The sequence below is a fragment of the Trachurus trachurus genome (genome assembly GCF_905171665.1).
Source record: "Trachurus trachurus genome assembly, chromosome: 18".
NCBI lineage: Eukaryota > Metazoa > Chordata > Actinopteri > Carangiformes > Carangidae > Trachurus > Trachurus trachurus.
Window position 1 is genome coordinate 21,056,227 of NC_139909.1, and position 23,856 is coordinate 21,080,082.

At 43.4% G+C, this 23,856-nt stretch overlaps 1 protein-coding gene across 1 annotated transcript in view; it reads right to left on the reverse strand.

Moving 5' to 3' along the window:
* The window catches only part of tbc1d14 (TBC1 domain family, member 14), a 41,792-nt gene that overhangs the window by 15,202 nt on the left and 2,734 nt on the right, over nucleotides 1-23,856 (reverse strand). The window contains 3 exon segments of the mRNA XM_083992480.1: nucleotides 110-234; nucleotides 12,959-13,082; nucleotides 22,224-22,983. Of these exon segments, the coding sequence (XP_083848606.1) occupies nucleotides 110-234; nucleotides 12,959-13,082; nucleotides 22,224-22,983 (1,009 nt within the window).

Sequence of the window (23,856 nt, forward strand, 5' to 3'; positions counted from 1 at the left end):
GATAGGGCTTTATTTTCCGTAAAAGAAAAAAAAACTCTACTGGCAGTGAGAGAGAATGAAAAATGTGAGTTCAAAGATGGTATGTGTATGTGTGTGTGTGTTGACATACGCAGGTCTGTCCTCCAGTATAAGTGCGGTGGTGGAGAGGGGCTCAAAGTCCAGGTTTTTCCTCACACTCTGCCTGGGAGACGTCGGGTTGCCAGGTCCAGCTCTGCCACTCTTTGTTTCATATTCCTGACAAGAGAGATGCCAACAGATGATTTTAGACAAACAGGACATAATACAACTAAATCTGTGGGTGTAATTACAGCAGTTACCGACCAGCTTTTGAGGTCAGTTTCATTCAGGCTATATTTAGTTTCACATGGTTGGCGGCGGTGACATGTGCGCGGCATCTACACACGGACGGTGTGAGGAGAAAATACGAGGAAAGGCTCACACAGAAACAACTGAGCAACGCGTGTTCTCATGACCTCTGGACATTTTGTCAGCTGGTGTCTAATGAGTGTGTGGTTTCTCCTCCAGCACTGGGAGCGTGATACGGGCCTATAGAAAGGGCAGGTCATGTGACAGTCAGCCCGCTACAGCTAAGGCCACACACAACTTTAAACATAAGTCTGACTATCAGCTGACTGACTTATATAGATTTGTCTGTGTCTGTGTGCATGTGTGTGTAGTAGCAGCTTTGAGTTTAAATCCATAAGAACTGATACTATCCTATTGGTTTATTAAAGGTACATTGTGTAGGAATTACTCCCATCTAGCTTTGCGGTTGTATATCGCAAGCAACTCAATCGTATTTTTCATGCTGCATTCACATGAAATTGGGCAGACGGCAGACGGACGACAGCTGCACGTAACGGCATAAATGGTAAATGGTCTGTATTTATATAGCGCTTTACTATACCTGAACGATACCCAAAGCGCTTTACAGTACATTGCATTGCATTCACCCATTCACACACACATTCACACACTGATGGCGGTAGCTGCCATGCAAGGCGCTAACCACGACCCATCAGGAGCAAGGTGGGTAAGGTGTCTTGCCTAAGGACACTACGGCAGCAACCGGGAGAGAGCGGGATTCGAACTGCCAACTCTGATCATTGGATGACCCGCTCTACCACCTGAGCCACTGCCGCCCCACAACAAACAAGCCTCTATGTAAACAAGTGGTCCGTCAGCACGAGGCAAAACAATACACGTTTTACCGGCTTTCTCTCGACTTTTGTGACTAAAATGACATCTGGTTTGTTACCGACGGCCGTCTGCCCGACTGCAGGTGAATGCAGCATCAGTGTAACGCTCCATTCCTCCTCACTGCGTTACCGCGGTGACTTTTCACAGACGCCACCTCGACCTGAGCCGACAGCTCCGGTGTCTCCGCTGAGTTTCCGTGGTTTCCTACCGTCACGCTGCCACTGAACGTAAAAACATGGCGACACGACATGGCAGCCAGCACCGAGCTTACCCGCTCCATGTAGATATGAATGATATGAACGGCTAATTCAGAGCTTACCGGAACACTTCAGTTTGTTGATGGGGGGGATTACTGATTGAACGAAAAACATACTTTTGAACAAAATAATCGATTTTCGTGAATAGATAACAGGAGAAGTTACACAACGTCCCTTTAAGAAGCTCTTGTAAATAGGGCAAGTGCAATATCAGCACACGCACACACACACACAGCCTCATTGTGTGTCCAAAATGTCCTCCAGTGTGTGTTGAACTGGTTAATAATGCAGGCTGAGGTCTGCAAGCAATCAGCTTAACGCCTTGCTACCTCAGGGACACTCACATTGATCAGGGCACAGCACAGGCAGGAAAATCTATTCCTGTGTCTGTATGCATGACTGCTGGATTTGATAACATGGGCGGCACCACTGTGTGTTGTACCAGAGCCCCATCTCCATGGGCCCTGAGGGAGGAATAAAGGTAATTGAATTACACTGACTTTTTTTGCTCAAAGAGGAGGGAGACGGCAGCGTATCAAGGTGCCAAATATAAGAGGGAAAGGAATAAAACATATTAAGCTGCCATGAACTACTGATACTAACCACAATTGTTTGCACAATAGTAGAGAACTGGTCCTTCACAACACGGAGGAATCAAATAAAGACAGTTTAATACAGAATTGCACTCTATCAACAAGCAGCGACCTCTGAGGCTGAGAAACACAGATGCACCAAAAACTGCAGTCCCTCCAGTGACCACTAGAGTCTGTGTACTGTTGTCATATCTAAATCTACATAGGAAAACAAAAGAGCTGATTCCCTAAAAGACCAACTATTGCTTTAACAGTATGTCATGCTAACATTTTGCCATAACGCACTGCACACTAATCATGTCCTCCTTCATTTGCTTCAAATGGATCTTGCAAGTTACTTTGCCTCTCTCCAAACTGTAACCACTTGATACATATTATAAAATGTTTGACTGAACAAGCCTGTGACTTAAACAATAAATGTATCTTATAATTTGTTGAATTCACATCTGTATCTGTTGATCTGTCAGGATGGCGCTAATACAAAGTCGACGGCATCTCTCCATCTTAAAGTCAGAAGGGATGAGGAGGGGAGTGAACATGGGAGAGCCTGAGAGGAAATGAGAGCAGTGATGGAGGAAGGATGAGAAGAGGACATGTGGAGCTGGATGTTTAGGTTTTAATGGAAATCTGGCTGCCATTGTTGATGATTCATGCTCCCTGACTGTCAGTCCAGCCCTCACTGCCCCCCTGTCTCCTGCTTTGACTGCATTGTACTCAGGATTATCAGCAGGCTGTAGGTTTGGTCCAGTCCACCCTCTGCTACAGAGAATAGAGTAGAATAGAATGTGTTTATTACTGCTATTTATTCTATATTTGAGTCAAGGTTGATTTTATGTTTTTATCACTGCACTGTCAAGCTTGCAAACTATTTGGGAAATTCTATTAATGTATATATACTGTATATATAAAACGTTTCTGATTTGTTTTCCTTCATGTGAGAGTAGATACAGTTCTTAACAGTGCTAAATAAACAGACAACATGCATGTACTGCTGTCTGGTTTATTAAAGTCAGTGTGTACCCATGGGAACAGCTGCACGTCGATAAAAAGGTTAGCCAGAGGTTAGTACCCTAGGACTGGATGGTTATTGCAGAGAGAGGGAGGGAGAGGAGAGGAGAGGAGACAGGTTTGTAGTGGTGGTGGTGGTGGGGGGCGGTAATCTGGCATCAGTTCAGCAGCAATGCAGGTGCTACCAATGTGTGTGGACAGTGTCACACACACATTCCTCTGTCACTCAGCTACTGGTTCTTCTGGTCAATCAGTACATTAGCTGCAGAAGCAGGAAGGAAACAGATTACACATTACCTCACTGACTCCTACTCCTGGAAGTCTGTTAACCACTTCTATTGCAGCAGACAAACTGTTGTTTTCCCTCACCTCTATATCCTGTTCAGAAACTTAAAGCTCATCGGAAACTGCAACCATAACGTAACACTTCCTATACCAGCCCCGTTTCTTTTACCTCTAAGTGGTAATATAACATCACCATCCAGTCGTTGGGCCACAGGGCTTCATGTCAGATGAATGATGGATCTGTCTCAGTGTTAACTTTCCAGAATCATGTATATGTCACTGATCATTACAAGTTAAGTTACATTCTCATGGTTCACTACCTGGCAACACAAACCAGAGTATTGGGCTGTCTGGCAGCAGAAACAAAACTATAGAGTTGTACATTTCATGATTCCAGCCGCCTGTACAAATCAGGTTGGAAGCACTTACAGCCAAGAGCAACGTCAACATTTCGATGTGAGAGCATCCCCATTAGGGACTGTGGAGAAAACCCTCTTGCACCCTAACGGTGGGGGCCAGGACAACCTGCTCTGTCACACATGCTTACAGTAAAAATCTCCAGTTTCCTGGTAGTGATGTAAAAGCTGCACTGACTGTCATGTTGGCGGTAAATGATCCTGATGATTCACGACTAGCAGAACTGCTCCATATGGTCCAACACAGTCGCACTGTAAAACACTACTGTGGTCAATTCATGTATGATAAAGGCGGCTGGAGCCTGGAGGTAAGCTGTGATGCTAAATACACCACTGAGTACGGTTGTTAATCAAACTGCCTTTGCATTATCCTTGTAAAAACACCACTGGCTTTCTCAGCAATGTAAGCTGAGAGATGAAAGGCCTCAGCGGGGTGCTCAGCCCGGCCCCACGGCACTGAGCTGCTCTAACTCTTCACTGGAAAGTATTGAGCTCACAACAGAGTGGGAATCAGTCAGAGGGCTGAGTGGCTGGAGGCAGGCAGGTGCTGGTTGGGCTGCTGCTGCATGAGAGCTTACAGGTTCATTAAGCAGACCTGCAACTCCACCACTCTACTCAGGTGGTTCTAACTGGTAGGTGAACACATGGTGGGACATTTCTGCCTAGGGTTGCAAAATTCCGTGAATATTTAAAGTTGGAAACTTTCCATGGGAATTAACAGGAATATATGGGAATAAATCAGGAATTTACAAAATTCACTGCAGGCGGCCCCGGTTTGAATCCTGCATCGGGCAGCCCTTTCCTGCATGTCATTCCCCCTCTCTGCCGCCCATTTCCTGTCTCTCTCACTGTTCTATCAATTAAAGGAAACAAAAAGCCTAAAATATATATTTAAAAAATGACCCCCAATTTCCAGTTAATTCCCATAAATTCCCAATAATTCCCATGGAAAGTTTACAATTTAGAATATTTCCAAAATTCCCCAGCTTAACTTCCCATGGAAAGTTTCTGGAAATTTATCGGAAATTTACTGGAAATTTTCCGCCCCTTTGCAACCCTATTTCTGCCTGCACACCTTCAGGTTCTCTCAACACAGCATCTTACTGATTAGTGTTACTACTATACCGATACGTATTATTAAGTATTTTTTTTGGCTTTTTTTGCCTTTATTTGATAGATCAGTAGAGAAAAATAGGAAAGGGGGAGGCAGAGAGAGGGGGAATGACATGCAGGAAAGGGCTGCCTGACGCGGGATTCGAACCGTCCCAGTGATAGAAAGAAGTTTCGTGGTGGCTGGTCTTCGGTGTTCGGTCACGTGCATGTACGATCAAACAACCTCTTCCGTAGTGACAGGCAGGACACGAAACAACACATCAACACGGTCAAAAACTGTTTGCCTTCGACCAGCAACACCTGGCTCCGATTGTCCTCGGTTTAAATGCACCCCCGTGAAGCTGAAGTGTGTGACGCCACTTCCGGTGCACGGAGGTCACAACAATAAAAGCTGCCATGTACAAAACACCAAAATAAAAGGCAAAATGGCTCCTACACCATCTATATATTAACTAAATAGCCTGAAACACTAAGTGAGCAACAATGGCAAAGCACAACACACACTGCCCACACAACATTTAAATGGATTTTTAATGATGGCTCAGCTGCCGCTCAGTCACGCTCTGACTACAGATTCAATACTTTGGATTGCACTGTTAACAGCTGGTTATTCATAGTAACAGAAAACCGTTATAATTATACTGATTTGGGATCTGAGACATTATTGTTTACGTAAGTCAGTATATCTGAATTCCTAACCATAGCACATACAGTAGTAGCTGATGGATTAACGTTTGAACTAGGGAGCACAGGCAGCTTTGTTAAGACAACATTAAGAAGCTATCAGGTGGAAAGCAACGACACCAAATCACTCACAATAATACAATACAAACCAGCACTTTTCTTCAAAAAAAAAAAAATCTAAATATGTTTTACTGGAAAGCAGTCCCACGCTTTCAGCTGTCAAATGAGCTGTGTGCCTTTAACTCCATCAGAGTTAAGAGAGAGCAGCAGCAGCAGCAGCAGGAGGAAATCCCTCGACACGCTTCAAAAAGCCAAAATAGAAAGAAAGTCAGTGCGGTCATGCGGCTGGTCACACTTTTGTTGTGCTAACTCTCAGGCTATAGGTCAAGTTCCACGCTGGGTGACACTGGGCCGTCCCCTGGGTGGACAGTAGTCCATCAACACATCCAGAAAACCAGACATTTCCATCATTTTCTAGTGACTAAGACGTCCTGACAACCATCACCCTGCTTCACTCCACAACCACCACGGAGCAAAGAGAGCTGCAATGAGCCGAACCAGGCTGTTATGTGAAACCCGAGCCGTCCTCTCCCTCTGGCTCACGCTCTGACTACAGATGCCCTCTGATTCTGCCAGACAAGGAGACACAGCAGCAGGTCATCACACTCACCCCGCTTGTCCTCACCGTGCAAATGCTCACTCACCATGAACGCTGCGGTTCCTTACAGACAGCCAAGTCCTCCGGTGGGGGTTCGTTTTTTCCAAAACACCCTAGCCTAGCATCGCCGCTGCCCCCGGGGGCTCACTCACTCCTGGCAACAGGACACCCAGGAGGTGCGAAAGGAGGCCAGAGGGACAGTCAAGCTGCCGATAGAGGGACACACCCCGCATTGGAAAAGATGCAGTAGTAGCATGATAACCCCCCCTCTAGCCCTTCTCCCTCTCCCTCTCTCTCTCTGAGCAGTGACGCTACACTGAGCGGCTCTGCATCAGGTCTACTGCTGCTGCTGCTGCTGCTGCTGTGTGTGTCTGTGTGTGTCAGCAAATCAGCACCACCGTGCGTTATTAGTCATCGCTGCTGCACCGGAGGAGTTCTGCGCTCTGCTGTTGCCCTGTCAGCCATTCTAATCAACATCAGACTAATGGATCATGTTTCAGCCCCTCAGCCCTCTGCTATGCTAATCCACTCAGGACCCAACTAGCCGCTGCAGATGAAGTGTCTGCATATTGTATATGGTGATTTTCCTTGTTCCATGTCTAGAGAATAGTCCTCTCTGTACGTGGATACAACATTTGTTTAAACAATTGTTATTTTAAATACTGAATCACATTCCAAAAACATGTCATAATCTACCTGAACGAACACCTTTGGACTTCACCTTTTCATGTATTTTGTCCACATTGGCAGATATCTAAAGGTCACATGCCTATAAAGGTAGATGTCTAGATTTTTTTTTTTTAAATATAAAGCAGATTTCAATGTTGTGAAAGAATCAAAGCCTCAGTCCGCAGAGAAATGCACACAGCCTGTATTCAAACTGAACATTAAAACCAGACGTCAGGACTTCTGCAACTTTGTGATGTCACAACAAAGCAGTCACCACTTCAGTCATGCTATGAACCCCACTCATGTGGACCCTCCATCAAACCATAGAGGATGTTTACCTTAAATATGCTATATCTTTATATTAGACCACTCAGTCAGCCTCAGTTCACATTAACGTCGTCTTACGGTTCCTGGACTTTCTAATTTAATAATAATAATAAAAGTGCAAATTATGGCACATTTACCTTTTATTAAAACTACTATAACAACTTCATTTCAATCGCACCTTTCAACCCCAATTACAAATAATGATCAGTAGTGACTCTCAAAATCCCTAATTTTTTAAAGTTCATAAGGGAGTTGAATGACTTTATGCTTAAAAGTCCTGCTGGAAATATTGTCCAATTTCAATTCAGCCCCTTTCCCACATCAGTGTCTCAGACTGGTCAGGCAGCAACACAAAGGTGTGAACTAGAATACTGCCCTACAACGCAAGAAAGGGGTAACTCATTTTTTGTCAAAAATGAGATTTTGTCATTTTTGGGACATTAAAGGTCTGCTACATCATGTGGATAAATATCTTGACTCAACGTTATCTTATTTGGGATATATTTGCGGGTGGTTTTCACAGTAACTCCCCAAAACTGCGGTGAAACAACAAGAGAACACCGTAACTAGAGTTACCCTTTTCTTCCTGTGTATAGAACTCCCCAAAGCTGTGGGGAAACAACAAGAGAACACAGTAACATGAGTTACCCTTTTCTTCCTGTGTATAGAATGTTCAACAGGCCCTACTGTACAACAGGCTGCTACCATTTTAGAACCAATGGGAGTTACCCCTTTCTTGCGTTGTATGGCCAGCTTATATTTTGCCTCAATGCACAAAAAGACAGAGGTAACTCTGAAATAAGGGTAAAATGTTAAGTTTGACTTAAATATTTTTACACAGCTAGATTACTACTCGCAAAAGCAAGGATTTGACCAATTTTCAGAATCCTAAGTTCAATACAGTTGACTGGACAACAAAAATACTTTAAACTCATTTTTCTCAGAACTGCACTCTGAGGAGTTACCCCTTTCTTCTGTTGTAGGGCAGAATACATGTCTTGATTCATTATTGCGGCAAAAAGGGGAAAAGTTGCTGGTGGAAATGGCATTGTGTGAACAATGACTTAGGCTAATAAAACATTCCACACGCCCACACAGTCCCATCTTTGAATAAAAGCATCAACGGCAACACAAAAGCTTGAAAGCCTATCCCTGTTAACTGAATCCTGAGCTCCTATATAAGGTTACAACCACAGATTAGATGAGGTGGGCCGAGGATAGAAAGCACATGGGTGTGTACAGTGAGTGTGTGCATTTGGCCACTTGTGTGTGCACATGCATTTGTGTACGAGACAGCATATCAATCCTGGTGCTCTAATTTCAAATCAATACAATAAGATGGTAACCTGGTCACCTGAACAAAGTAAAAAAAAATTATACGCAGATTATATACAAAAAAAAATAAAAACAGTCTTTCTTTTCTTCCTGCCTCTTTTGGGCCAGCCACAGATTAGCAGGGATTCCCTCATAGAGAGCATACATTTTTTGTTGTTGTTTTGTACGGTCCAGCGGAGAAACCGGAGAATATAAATTTAATATAAATATATATACACATTACATATTTAATTTACTCATGTTTTCGACCTTCTCTGAGAAACAGTACTTCCAATTCGTGGTTGGAAATGGCTCTCTGGGCCTCAAAAGTAGAACCGGCCAATCAGAGTGGTAATTGTTTCTCTCCCATCATGCATTTTCTATTGGAGATGAGGGTGTAGCCTTAAAATTAGAAAAAGCCAAGGAAAGTGTGTCAAAAGTAGAAAGAGAAGCAGAGAATCCGTGGGCACAAGGATGACACGCAAATTTGTGAAGCGTTTTTACATTTTGATCTGCCGCCCTTGTTGTGGTGCGGTTGTGTGCCTGTAGCATTTGTCTGGAATCACTGGTGTTGCTTCTGTAGGTTGATTTGGCAATGCATAGTCCAGGGAGGCGCTTTGCCTGTGTAACAGCCGACAAGCAGTAATTGCCTGTTATGTATTGTATACCTGCTGAGTTGACGGTTTGCTTTGTGCGCAATTTGTGTGCCGACAGTGGCCACGAGGCAAAGTTAAGCCGTGCATCAACATGTTAGCTATGATGAGAGTGGGCGTGGCCTATGACATGAGTTGAAAGAAACCAACCGTCCGTTCTTGCGTCTCTCTGGTTTTCTGCTTTCTCTACTTTTGGCCACATTCTGGTGAATTTGCAAAACTTGTAAATAAGTCAAACAGCCAGTATCAGAGGGTCGGCCTTCCTGACTGGGGATTAAAAGGCCATCACACAAGGGTCAGTGTGTTTGCTTAGTCAAATGCATATAATAAATTGGATTCGATATGGGCGCACCGGTAGCAGGGGGTTGGGCTTCCTGACTGGGAGTAATTAGACAATTTTTTTTTCAAATTGCATTTGAGTAATTAGATGTGTATCATGTAAATAAATCATGCAAATAATCGTTTGTTTTCATTATTTAGAATTTGTATGCCATTATGTCACCAAATAATTTCCAGGAGATTTCAGCTAGGTACGATCGCACATACAAAGCAATTAACTCAAATAACTTCAGATGAGACTAAACCCAGATAAGTATTAAGATAAATATATTTCCATACAATAGTTTCCATTTTCCATACTTTTCCAGACCTGGAAATGTATAAATCAAATTCCATACGTTTCCATACTTGCGTAGGAACCCTAATCCACGTCAACATCAAAGAGGAGAAGGCTGGTGTCAGCCACAGGTTAATAACAGGCTTCTCCACGCTCTGCCATCTTGTTCCTGTGTTTATTTTACCACTACAGAGCTGCCACGCTATTTAATTACTGTAGGCTTCAGACACTTAGCTTTGATTGGCAATGGGAAATTATAGGTTTCCAGGCACCAGCTGGCTATCTAAACAAGTGCCTTCAACGACCTTGACATTTTGAATTTCAGCTGGCTGAGTGACACAAAAACTGTATCACATGCATGGGGCACATTACTGCTACACTGGACTCCTTCACATAAAAACAGAGTTTCACTCAATAGTTAAAAAGAAAGACGTCAGTGGCTAAAAGTAGCCCACTGCATTACATGGATCTATTCTTTGCATTTTGGCTGTTGTGTCAAAAATGTATTCTCTCCAGTCTTGTCCCATCATAAGTATGTTTAGTATAGCATTGTCCATGCTACCTTTTTTTCTTTTTAATAGTTCAACAACATAGTTTCGATGAAACTGCTTGGCCCAAAATAAAGTTCATGAGCTTAGCTTTTGGTTGTGTTGCGCTGCTATCAAGTACAAAAAAAAAGCTTGTTCCTGGGAAACTTGAGAAACTAGCTGAGTGACTTTGACATAAGCTACATTATTTTGAAAATAGTTACATGACTTTTAAAACCTAAGAAGCTGAAATAGAGAGAGAAAGAGACACATAGTTAAACTACTGTAGTAGCATCACTACAAGTAGCAGCACAACTCAATTTATCTGATTTATCTGTAGTGTACTATTAGAAATCTACTGTGTATCATCTATATATAACATCTATATAGATATCATGTATATGTATAACATGTAGGGATGGGAAATCGGCCCTATATTCAGATCATTCGATCGTGGACACTGTCGATCGCCGATAGGCGATCCAATCGCTGGGGGGGGGGGGGGGGGGGGGGGGGGGGGGGCAATTGCGTCAGCTTTAAAAAAAAAAAAAACTTGCTATATAGTTCCGTTCATTCATCTCCGCATAGCGCTCACTCTCCGTTATTGTCGTTCACACACACAGACAAGCGAGCATGCATGACGCGCGGGTCGGGGTTTTTTTCCGCCCCGCCGCTATTAAACGTCAGACAGCGGCTTTTTACTTTGAAAGGGCAGACAGAGGCGCTGTGTTGCCGGTAGCTTGTCAGTGTGGAGCTCGTGAGGAGAGGGAGAGTCACAGTGCAGCGAGTGCAGCAGCCGCGGCGGCGGCCGCCTCTCCCTCTCCCCGGTCTGCCCTCTGCTCTCAGTGAAACCAACCCCGCTCTGCTGATGCGTCCAGCCGCCATCTCACCGGTTCCTTCACACCTCCACCGGCTTTCCCGTCAACATCAGCGCGCCCCTGATAACACACTCTGGACTTCATCATCAGTGTTTTTAATGACCCGCCCCACCCCGCACAGCCTGCGTCCGCGGCATGCACCTCCGAAAAAAAGTGAGAAGGAAAAAAAAAAGATGCAACAGAGTGTAATTAAGAGTTTAATATTCACTCCTCTGTTGCACAGAGGGCTCTGTATAGACATGTCGCTCCACGAAACATTTAACATTTAAGTACACAGTAGAGCGCAGGTTCTAGAGATTATTTATTTAACATCTTATGGCAGTAAATTAATTAAAGATCGCCTTAAAGATCGCCATTTGAAAAAAAAATCACGATCGTCCCTTCGATCGCCAATAGACGATCCGATCGAAAATCACTCCATCCCTAATAACATGCGTTACAGTTCTTACTCCATAGCCTATGAGCACAAGCTACCAGCTGTATAGCAACCACTGTATACTCCGTGTACATTCATTTTTCTGGTCAAATATTAGCCAGGTCAACACTCACAAAAACACATTGAGTGGCTGTTTGCTTTTCACCATTGGGCTTTCTAAAATTAGCTGTTCAACCTAAATGTCACTGATGGTAGCGCTGTTGCTTGGAGCATTGTGCTGCTGGTGCTCAACAACACAACAGATTGCATGCAGTGCCAATATGTTCAGAATATCTTAATCCTCTTTTGAAGTCCAGGTCCACAGAGATGAACAGATCATCATCCATCAGTCATTCTTTTATCTTTCCTCAGATCTTTTATCTTTCCTCCTTCCTTAAAATGCATTATTGCATCAAAAGCTAGTTGTTTTTTCTATGTAACCTTTGAACAATGGCAGTTCAGAGGCACAAGCTCATTTCAGCATTTCTGTGGCTTTTAAAAACTGCCACACCATGAGGTCACAGGACGGACAGCCTATAGCAAAGCCAAAACAACTCACGTGTTGCACTGTGCACCGTTACTGAACTAACCTGTTCAACTCTGGTGGAAAACGTAAGCATACAGTAAACTAAAATGCATGGATCCTATTATATCATAATTAAGTGGAACTATACCTCTTTTTTTAAGACTAAAAATGCTCTGTTGGATTCTGATTCAGAACACAGTTAGGATCAGCTGTTTAGAGGAAACAACACACGTCGGTTCAAAGTCAGGAAGACCATGTTCTCTGTGATAGGCTCAAACAAAATACACAAAACTAAACAAACTGTGAAATGAACAAACCTATTTCTGGCTCATGTGACTGATGTCTGCTCTAGGACAGAATGCCGCTGAGCGAAGCCTTAGATGTTCCTATGCAAACAACAATCTACACAATGTCTCAGCAGCTCCTTTTTACACCAGGATAATGTGCTCTTAAATATTTCAGACAAGTCCCTCATTAATTCTTTTGTGTGTAATTCTGAGCAGCTGAACCACATCTGAAATGCATCAAAGAACAACCTTGAAAGAAAGGTTAAGAAATGACATTATTTGAACCTGACTGACGTTTTTTTCTTTTTATCCCAACCCAAGCCTGATAAAGCTTTATACATATCATAGTGCTTAACATGCAGTTGTTAACATGGCCACTGCTGGCCTGTTTTATATGAGCATCTTGTGTCACAGCACGAATCTGGAGCCATCAGATCCTGTCAGGCTTGAGTTGGGTTCAAGTTACTAAGTGATTTATGTTCATTAAATCAATGAGAGGGGCTCTTAGCTATTAAAAAAAACTATATTCTACCTTTTGTATTTTCTTGGGGTCTTTGATGGGGCCTTCCCGTGGGGGGACCTTCCCAAACAGCTTCCACCCTGGATCTCTCTGCTCCACTGGCCGACTGTCCTTCACTCTCCTGGCAAACAGGCTCCTGAGAGAGAAGCCAGACAGACAGACGGAGGGAATTAGTCAGGAGGACAAACAACACAGAGCAAAGAGTGAAACAAAAGCCTACAACAGGTCGCTGTTGGAGACACCACGTGTCCTCATTACTACTAATGATGGATGGAGTGATACCAGTGTGATGGATGGAGTGATACCAGTGTGATGCACCAGGAAAAGACACGTAATGGTGGATAAAACCCAGAAAGCAGGCCTGGGTGTTTGAGTCAAGGCTTTAAATTGCAGATCCAGAGTTTTCACTCTGAGGGCCACATTTAATGGGCATGAAAACTCCTGAATAGTATGGACGCCAAGAAGCAGTGTAGCAAAGTGATGCATTTTAAAGGGATACGCCAACATTTTTTTTTTCATGTCTTGCCTCACTCCCGAGTCCATGACAAGCAGATAGACACCATCCTTTTGACTGTGCGTGCAGTAACAAGGGAGAGCCCGTATCGCCTGTAATTAGCTTAGCTCAAACGCTGGAAGTGTATCGGTAGTGTTAGCCTGCCTCCACCTAAAGTCATCAGAGAAACTCTTCAGCAACTCTAAACGGACCGATCTTCGTCTCAGAGCTAACAAAACTCTCCGGTAAGACATCTTGAGCGGTCAAATGCCGGTAACGGGACAAGATTGGTCAAAACGGAGGGTTCAAGCAAAGACGGTTTGTTGGTTCAAGATAGCTACATCGAGGGTAGGTTAGCTTCCTTTTTTCTAAAGTAAAAGCATCCATCGTCATGGTTTTCTGTATGTAAAGGGCAACGGGTGTTTTATTTTGTGAAAGTAACCGGAAGTGCGTTGGTCACAACGGCTAGCTTGAGTAGCGCCGAATTCGTCTGAACAAAATTGTAAACAGCTGGTATTTAGACAAATTAACGACACACTGCTGATCTAAACGGCTACTTTCTCGCCTAAAAATGTTTGAAATGTCGATAAAGTGATATATTTACAGAGGTTTAGTGCCAAAATGAAATCAGCTTCTGACTGCTGATTTCGGCTCGGGTAGGAGGCAGGCTAACACTACCTATGCACTTCCAGCGTTTGAGCTAAGCTAATTATGGGTGATACGGGCTCTATCTCCCTCGTTACTTGTTACTGCACGCACAGTCGAAAGGATGGTGTCTATCTGCTTGTCATGGCATGTCACACGTTTATGACATCATAAAAAAAAAAAAAAAAAAAATATTTAACCAGGTAAGTAGTTGTCATTTACAATGACTCCTGGCCCAGAGGACATCCTGTAAGCTGGTGCTGGACTAATAAAAGGAGCATGCTATGTCCAACAACAATAAACTAAACATTGTTGCTTATCACTCAGCAATCTGCTCTGCTCTCAAACAAATAAAAATCACCTGCTCTCTTTGACTGGGAGAGAGCAATCTGCATTCTATGTTTAGCCTCCGTCCTCCTCATGCAAAGCAGCTGCGAAGCCTTCCTCTTTTCAGCAGGGTTCACCGTACCATTAAGGCAGTGTCGTCACAGAGCTGTTAGAGAGGGCTTTAATTAAAAGCCTGAATGGAGTCTAGCTGTGAAAACACATGAATAAACTGGTCAAATAAAAAGCAGGCAAAGTGACAGAGCAGGCAGAGTAAAGGTCCACACCCTGCTGTTTCATTTAGATCAGTCTCATGTCACCATAGCAACTGCTGTGACACTTTACACTGAAGTTCTGCTGACACTAGGGCTGGGGTTCATATTATCACCATATCTGAACATCAGTAATGCATGTATTGCAACTTTTAAGCATCATGACTATACAGGTATTGTGATTCAATATTTTTTATATTTCTTTTTTAAACAAAAAAACAGTAGTGGTGGACGGCTCCTCTCTCTCTTCGCTGCAGTGCTTTCTACCTACAGCCACCAGGCTTATAATTCTTCTGCAAATGGTAGATGAGCTGACAGACAAATCAAGTTCCTTTTGGGGATTAATAAAGTCATTCTTACTCTTAAAACCCTCTCTGCTCTTTCTTAAAGCCACGTTTACCTCATTAGGAAAACGCCTTAAGGGATCAGTAGACTATAGGCCAGTGTATTTTTCTTCTATAAACTGATACAATGATTTTAATCCAAACACAACCACTCGTGTCAGGCTGAATGAACTTGAGGCTTTGGGTGGAAAATTAAATTGATACCAACTGCCGTTAAATGTTCACCAGAAGTGGAGAGAGGATGCCTAAATAAACAAGTTGTTTCAGTTGGATCAATACGACCTGTGACCCACTGACTGCTGCTGCTGCACAGCGTGACGCAGGCCCCATGAGCCGTCGTCAGGGTGGTGATGACAGCACACACGCTGCCAGAGGTGAAGCAGATACAGCTGCAGGCCGGAGACTCCAGTCAGCTGTGTCTGCAGCGCGGCTTCTGTTCGTTGACCACGACTGTCAACATGACATGGAACCTTGTGTCGTGTGCCTGTACTGAAAAAGTTTTTTTTTTTTTTCTTGCCGATGTTATAAAACACACAGGCAGCTACAGGTGTGCAGCGCCACATCCACTGCTCTTTGGCTCATCTGATCGGCGCTCAGATGGAGGTTATATCTTCCAGTGTTAAACTCTTTTTAAGCTGTGATTATCCTATATGTTTGTTGTTAATATTATTACTATTTCATTTATTTATTTTTGGCGTGTTTGTTTATGTTGTTGTTGCTGTTGTGTTGTTTTTTTCTTTTCTTCCGTGTATGATGTTGTTACTGTTATGTTGTCCATGTTGCTGTTACGTAATTTCTTTTTCACGTGTACAGTACATGCAAATGTACAAACACGTGGTGACTTTAAAAATAAAGTAAAAAAATAAAATAAAATAAATGTTAATGTTTTTATACAAAGTGCAGCCAAACACCAGGCTAAAGAGAGAGGAACAGCAGAGCTACTCTGACAGTTCCTCAGGAGGAGCAGAGAGAAACCAGAGATGGACAGACATTAACTAAAAACCAGTGAAAACATCAGTGATTGGACAATGTTGTATAGCCTCGGTGGCAGAGCGCCAGCAGCACTGCTGCTGCATGATGGGAAAGCTTGTCCTGGCAAGAGCATGAGCAGCTTTCCTGCTGCTACAGCTCCAATCAGCTGACTAAATATATGGACATATGGCCCTTTAATACAGCCATAATGACAAGTTAAACACAATCTAGCTGTTTGAAGACAAGGTTTTGACCATGAGAAGCTGATTAGACACTGACAGACAAAACAGTCCTCTCAAAGTCAAACTCTAACCAGCTGATCACAACTAGAATGAAAGTAGCTACAGGGTCTGGTTCAGACCTGTAGTGGTGGGCCCGTCCTCATTTTGCTCATAGACGTGTCAATCAGTTACCACGGTAACAGCCAATGACACCTGTGCTTTTGTGCCAAAAAAACCCCCCAACAAACAGTAAAATGTGGCATAATTAGTTTGTTCAACATTTCATTCTTCAAGTAAGAAGTCCTTGTAACATGTAGCTCCTGTGGCGTTTTTTTGTCACAATTTACCTTTGTCTTTGTTTTAAGTCATTGTACACAGTCCAACCTGTAATAATCAAGACCTGGAGTGTTTGGTGTTCTATCTAAGCTACAGTCAAAGTCTGTCATGGACTCTGTCATGTGACGTGTGGAGTGAAATTTCCCATGTAAATAGTGACAGGTCGTGCTAAACGAGGACCAAACCTTTTTCCATTTTCTGCGTTACTCTGCATCATGTCTTCTATTGTTGGCACTTAACTCTCATTTGCCCATTGTAGTGTGTTTCACGTCAATGCTGCATATTTTCCACTCTGCTCGCTGATACTGATACATGTGAGGATATGCATTTCCTCATTCTGAGGGTGACTCAAGAGTTTAATAAATGAACATGCAGTGACTGTGATGGACTCTGTGTTATTTCCACTGCAGCACGGTGAAACGAGCAGCCACCATGTTTCTAAAAATCTGTCTCTTCTGAGAAAGATAAGAGAAAAATGCGGGAACATACAAGTATGAGGCACTGGACACTTGTAGAGCAGCATTTTATACTCACATGCAGAGCTGCTAAAGGAAGCTGTCATTTCAATACTATCTGCTGTAATCTAAGTCACTGAGCTCCACCAAGAGAAAACAAAAAGGGAAGGAAACATCAGCTCTCAGCACAGGGAAGCAATACAGCGCAAAACTCACCCATAGTCAGGACTTTGACCACTAACAAACAGTCAACTGATGAGAAATTATACATCATTCAAGTTCCCCTTACTCGTTTTTCTCATTTTCTCATGGTCATCACCAGCAGGTAAACACCAGCGCTTCTGTTATGCTCCACCTGGGTCATGTGACGGCAAGTTACACATCTATTTACAGCTGAGCAAATTCCATCTGCTGAGGACAGCCATTAGACACAGTTCAAAGTCCTGAAAAAAAAAGCTTGCAAAGCTTTGCAAACAGATTTTATACCTGTCAAACCACTACTTCCAATGTCAACAAACTCAGCCGGTGACTTTTTTGTGAACTTTACAACAAAAGGATAACACGAACTCACGGATCAATCTGGAGGCTTTTAAAGAACGAGCCCCTATCATCCCCAAACACAGCGGAGCAGGGCTCAGTAAACTGTGACCAGGCTTTGAACAAGAGGGAGTGGTGAACTTGAGTAACCCTACCATGAAACAATGCCACACAGGCCAACACAGTGCCACCTTCACAAGGCAGACCCTGGCTTCAGCTCTTGGAATACTCAATACATCAAATGTTATCGTACAGCAAAAAAAGAGACCTTTTTGTTCAGATTTTGCGCCTGTCACTAAACAAATGTCCTCAAAGCAGGAGCATGATGATTTGCATTCAGGCCAAAATATGCTCCAACGTGACAGTGAAAGGCTGCAGCTATGGTCGAGTGCTCAAGCGGAACAGCTAGAAAATCCAAAAAGGTCCTGCAGAGGGGCTTGTTTAGATGTTGTAGACTTCAAGTTGGGGCTTTGCACGGCACCGGTTTGTGCCAAAGTCTCCAAAGAATTCTTGGATTTCACAACTCCTGTGTTCAGTCTTGATGTGTGCAAATAAGGTGATAAGGTGTCCCAATGGAGTTTATGCTGCCTTCACCTGACTACAAGGACATCTGGCACAGAAATACCACAACAAGCTCCGACATGAAGGAGAGCAGAGTACGCTGGGTTGTGAGCGAGCAAGACGCTGCTCTGAGCGTTTTCTTTAGAACAGGCAAAGGAACATTGTGTATTTGAGGACATCACGTACAAATGCCACAATATTCAAACAAATCTCTAAAAAAAGAATTAGTTTGGACAGGAAATGGCAATAAATCTGACTGAGGGATGTCAGCCATGAAACAAACTGACATCCAGCCCAAAAGAATATAAACTTTCTGTTCTCATACCTGTCGATGTACAGAAGAAGTGATGGGGTTGCCATTCTGTTCTGTCAACACAACCTGACCCTTTAAAAAAAAAAAAAGAAGTAGATGCTGAAGCTCCAAGTGGTTGAGGTGTCAGGAGGGAACTGGAGGTGAGCAGAGGTTCTCCCTCAGTCAAGACTCACAACCATAGTTTCAGTCAAGATAAAAAAGTGCCACACAACACCAATACACACAGCCACTACTACGCTGAGGCGGAGTGGGAGTGTGAAGGAACTGCTGCTCCTCAATGAGAGACCTGACTTCACAGACGGGTGGGGAGGAGGAGCGGCAGGAATCTGAAGGGCACTGAGGGAATGAGTAACTTCTCTGTGTGAGGGAGGAGGAGGGACACAGAGATAAGAATGAGAAAAGGGAGGAGAGGGTCCAAGGAGGTGCTGCCGTTAAACACATGATGGATCACACTGACTGGACCTAATTGATTTACGCACTGTCACAAAGATCAATTAAAACAAACGGTAGTCTGTAAATACCATGTTTTTACAGTCTAACTGTGAGCATGACCAAAGCCACCACTAACTAACTTATTATGGTTAGGGTTACTGTGTGAAACGGTGTTGCACAAGTTATCAAAAAACTTCATCCAAGTCATCATGACACATTGTAATTATGCAACTCAGAGGGAAAACCAACGCACACGTGACCTTATTTTTGTTCCTCCCTCTTTAAACATCCACACTGCCTCCTTTTCATTCCACACTTGTAGAAATACAAAACCAGACATTTCCTGACTTCAGACAATGTAAAAACACTGAAGGGCCTCTGTGGAAGAAGACCTGGGGGGTATTCCAGAAAGCGGGTTATGTGAAAACTCAAGAGATGAGGGAAACTCTGAGTTTCAGTTCTAGGAAGAGAGGTACTGTAACTGAAACTCTGGGTCTGTTACTGTGGTAACCGACTCTGTGAAGATAACCTGCTCGCTGGCAGGTTTACCTGAAGAAACACTGAGTCTGACGGGACTGTCCTGTCCTTCTCAGTCTGATCATGTTGAAGCAGAAATAATTCACATAGTTTTACAACAGGAGGCAAAATTTAGATTCATTCATTCACGAGCTCTCGTTCCCTGAGCCGAACGGTTCCGCTTCTCCGGCCACACATCGAATATCAGGCTACACGTCACCGCTGACGTGCTCTCAGATCCTCTTCATATTTTTTTTTTTAATCTATCACTTTGCAGGTTAATCAATCACCTTCTAGTGGCCAGAAAAAGAGAACTAACTCACATTTCACTTGGTTTTCTTTATTCCCCACAGATAAAAGTAACCTAAGTAGGCCTAACCTATTATATTTTTACCAACAACGCAATTTCGTGTTTCTGATTTGCCGCCGCATTTAAGATAAGATTAGTTTACTTCTAGCTCAATCTGTAGACAGTAAGTGTTAAGTGTCCTTCTCTCTTCTCAGCAGGATGTTAGGAGACTGATGTGTGTTAATCAGCATGTTGGTGCTAATACACGTTGAAATATCCACTGAATGAACTTTTACTTTGAATATGAATAAAACCAAAGTGAGGAGCAATCACGAGACTGTTTTTATATTTCATTTTCAGCTGACTGCATTTAAATTAAATAAAATACAATACAATACCGGTAGCAACATCCAACCACTTACCTAACTCAGATAAGCTGAAACTGAAAACTCAGAGTTTCACTCCACAGAGGAAGTCAAGTCAGAGTTCAGGGAGAGACTCAGAGTTTGTTGAACCTCCTTTCTGGAATACGCCCCTGCTCTGACATGAGAGACTGCACTCACAACTAAAGAAAACACAACAGCTCCTAGTTTAAAGTGATTGTGTGTGTGCTCATAAAAAATATGACTTACACTGCATTGCTTTGGGTAGTGACCAAAAAACAAATGAAGCCGACTGATGCAAGCTGCTGAAGTGAGCTTCCTCTTAGTGGCTGGACTCCACCTCAGACACAGGGTGAGGAGCTTTGTGGGAGCCACAACTAAAACATGTCTCTTGTTTATACAGTAAATGTATTATGTAAGGTTTACTACTTTTTTTTTTTTTTACAATGTATTATCTGTAATGCTATAATCACATTCTTTAAATTACATATCATAAAACACTGCAGGTGGTAAATCATTGAACCTTGTTCAATCACACAGACGCACCCGCGCACGCACACACAAACACACACAGTGCTGATGAAGACCAGTGAGTGTGATACCAGCCTTTGTTTAAGAAATTTCAAACTGTTCTCAGTGCCACTTCAACAGACTAATAGACTGCACTACTAACTTATCATCAGTCTTTGTCATTCGTCATCAGTGCTGGCAGAGCAACGTGCATCACATCTGTATGTAAATTAATGCCAGAAGAAGAGTCTTTATAGGGAACTACAAAGTGCTGATGAAGGCTCTTTGTGGCAGCTCATAAATCATTCTGGTTGTGTTTGATCAGGATCAGCAGCCTGAAAATTGGTACCTGCTATAGTTTGCTGATCTGAGTTAATCAAATAAGTAAATTACATGTATCAGGGCTCCACACTGCCCCTAAAGAGGCATTTTTCCCCTAAAATTTGAGACAGTGCAAGTACATTTTTCATCTACTTGCCCATGTGCAACAAGTGAATTTGCCTTTAAAAAAAAATTTAAAAAAAAAAGTAGAGTCTGGAGGTTTTTGCTCAAAAATAAACGTTAGACTTATAGAAATAAAATCTGTCTTAATTATCACCTATGGGCTTCTAGGTGGTGGTGACTGTGTCTGCAGAGCCCCCTCCCCCTGCCTATTTTGGTCCTTTGCTCTGTTTTGTTGCGCTCTGGGACACGTCTGGGTGAAGAGTTGTGTCTTCCCTCCAACCAATGACAGAGCAGAATCGGTCCGCCACTCCAGCGCTTCACTCAGACTGTGTGACTACCACTGCTGCTGTCAGGGGCAGGAGGGGCCCAGCTTGAATGTTTTGTTTACAAACTGCATCCAACAAACCTACAGTACAGACTGTACCTTTAAAGACTGGTGAAAGGGGCGAGTCGACTCAAAGGATCTGGAATCTGTCATCACAGGTGAGGTTCATGAATGAAAGGGAAATGTGAATATTAACTTTACAAGTCCATTTACAGTGTGAGCCCCTAAATAATCTCCTTGTGCTCCTAGAATCTTAGTCAGAGGAAAGAGAGGTTGACAGTCAACTGTGGCCCGTAACATACAAGTGCCTATAGAAGAGGAAGCAACAGCTCCATCACACATAGAATTACATAATAACACTTTCAACATGGCAGTATCCTCTTTACAAACAGAGCTACTCCCTTGAACTATGCAGTGTCACTTTAAAGCAACACTACATATTTTGCTGAGATGTTAAAGACAACACCTGATGTCCAACTGCTCTTTAAAAGTCTGATCGTCTTCATCCTTGGATCCAATTAAACATTAGAGCCCAAGACGATGGGTTTCCCTTGAAGAGTTCTTGAGATATCACATTCTCAAAAGTTAAACCAAACCCACAACTTTTGAGGTCACTGGGAAATAATGAAAAATACATGACTCAACTCTCTACAACTGCAGTATAATGTGTTGAAAACATCTATTAAACAGAGTGTTTCTAATTCAGGAGACTTTTGTCAAATTTTTTGGAAATGTCTCTTCATGGTGCAGTCTGTGTGTGTGCTGAAAAACAAATCTGAGGTTGCTGCATAGCTCTGGCTTTGGAGATGGCAAATAAAGTGGCTTAAACCAAGTAATACATCACTATGACAAACCTCTGCAGCAGAGTGAATAGTGTGCTGCAGTGTCTTGTGAACTGAACTCACCTGTTGAATAAGCTTGCCAGAGGTCCCAGTTTCTTCTGCCTGCCGTCTTCTTCCTGCAGCATGTGACCCGGTCTTGCAGGACTCCATAGGTCCCTGGGGTTTCCCGGGGGCGACGTCAGCATCACGTCCGAGAAGTGCGCGGCGCCGATGTCGTCCGTCTCCAAGGTGACAATGGCGCTGGAGTCCGACGTGACGGTGAAATCCAAGCTGTCTTCGTTGGAGACGGACCGCTCGGTGCTCATGCTGGACACGCTGCACACGGAGATGTCGTCGCTGCGGTTTAAGGCTCCGCCCCTGAGGCCCATCCCCGTGGTGGCGGGTAACCTGATGGCCGGGCTGAAGAGGCGGATGGAGTCGTATCCGCTGCGGGGGAAGGTGGAGGATTTGCGGATGGTGTTGTTAGCCGGGTCGTCATCTAAAGCTAAAGTGGCGGGAGAGTCGTGGATGAAGCCTGCTGCGTCGCCTGAGTGCTGGTGGCTGTGGATGATGGCCTCCGGGGGGTTGATCTCCAGAGTGGGGATGCCAGAGTCCTGGGAAGTCCAGCTGTGGCTGTCCTGGTCCAGGTCTGAGTAGCTTCTCTGTGGGCTGCTGCAGTAGTTGGGGGTAGAGGAGCAGGATGGCTTGTAACTGGGCAGGACGGGCTCACTCTGGGGGTGGGGGATGGCTTCATGGCAGTGGCCGTTGGTATTATCGAGGAGGTCGGAGGCAGTTGGATCTTTGACAGCAGAGCCATTCTCCACTATGGCTACTCCAGACACACCTAAAACACAACAGAAGAGTCAATGAGTTTGACTTCAATCACTTTACTACGTTTTTCACTGTACGACTCATATCAGTCGTACAACATGGTAGATAAATCAAACTAACCCGAACCACCCATCTGCCACCCTGACCCTCATAACCAGCACGGGTCAGTCAGTCAGTCAGATAAATCCATTTCTCATGGTTGACAGACAAAGCAGATGATACCTAACTAAACACATTAGAGTCATGCAAATAAACTAAAAAGAACATAGATGTGAGAGAAACCAGACATGAAAATAAAGCACTATTAATAAACTAATTATTTCATTTTTTTTTAAATGTCCATAGTATCACAGACCCATGTGCCCCCTATTAGTCTTCAGTCTGGAGCGTATAGAGTCAAGGTACATGATCCATTGTGAAGGTATTAAAGTATTAAACAATAATGTGATTTGAAAACATGAGTTAATGGATGGAACCATAATAAATTAATCTACAATGATCCTGAAAACTGATGTAGTTTTAATGAAATCATTTAGGAACCACATGTAAACCTAAATGCAAGAGGCCGACATTTGTTTGCTCCCATCCAGTTCCCGTCTTTCAGATCAGTATGTACACAACAGTGCTTGGGTCTGTCGAGCAGACAACACAGGTGATCTGAAAACCTGCCTGTGGGCTGCGGGACACTCTGATCGAGGATAATAACTAGCCATGCGGAGCAGGAGCAGAGGGTTCACCATCTGGCAGGTAGCTGGTTGTCTGAGTAACTGTTGAACTGTTTGGACACAATATCACCACATATGCTTTCTTTATGCTCTTCTGGGCCACATTTTAGTACAAACCATTAATTATTCAGTTTATCCTTGACTTAACTAGTGCAGATGCT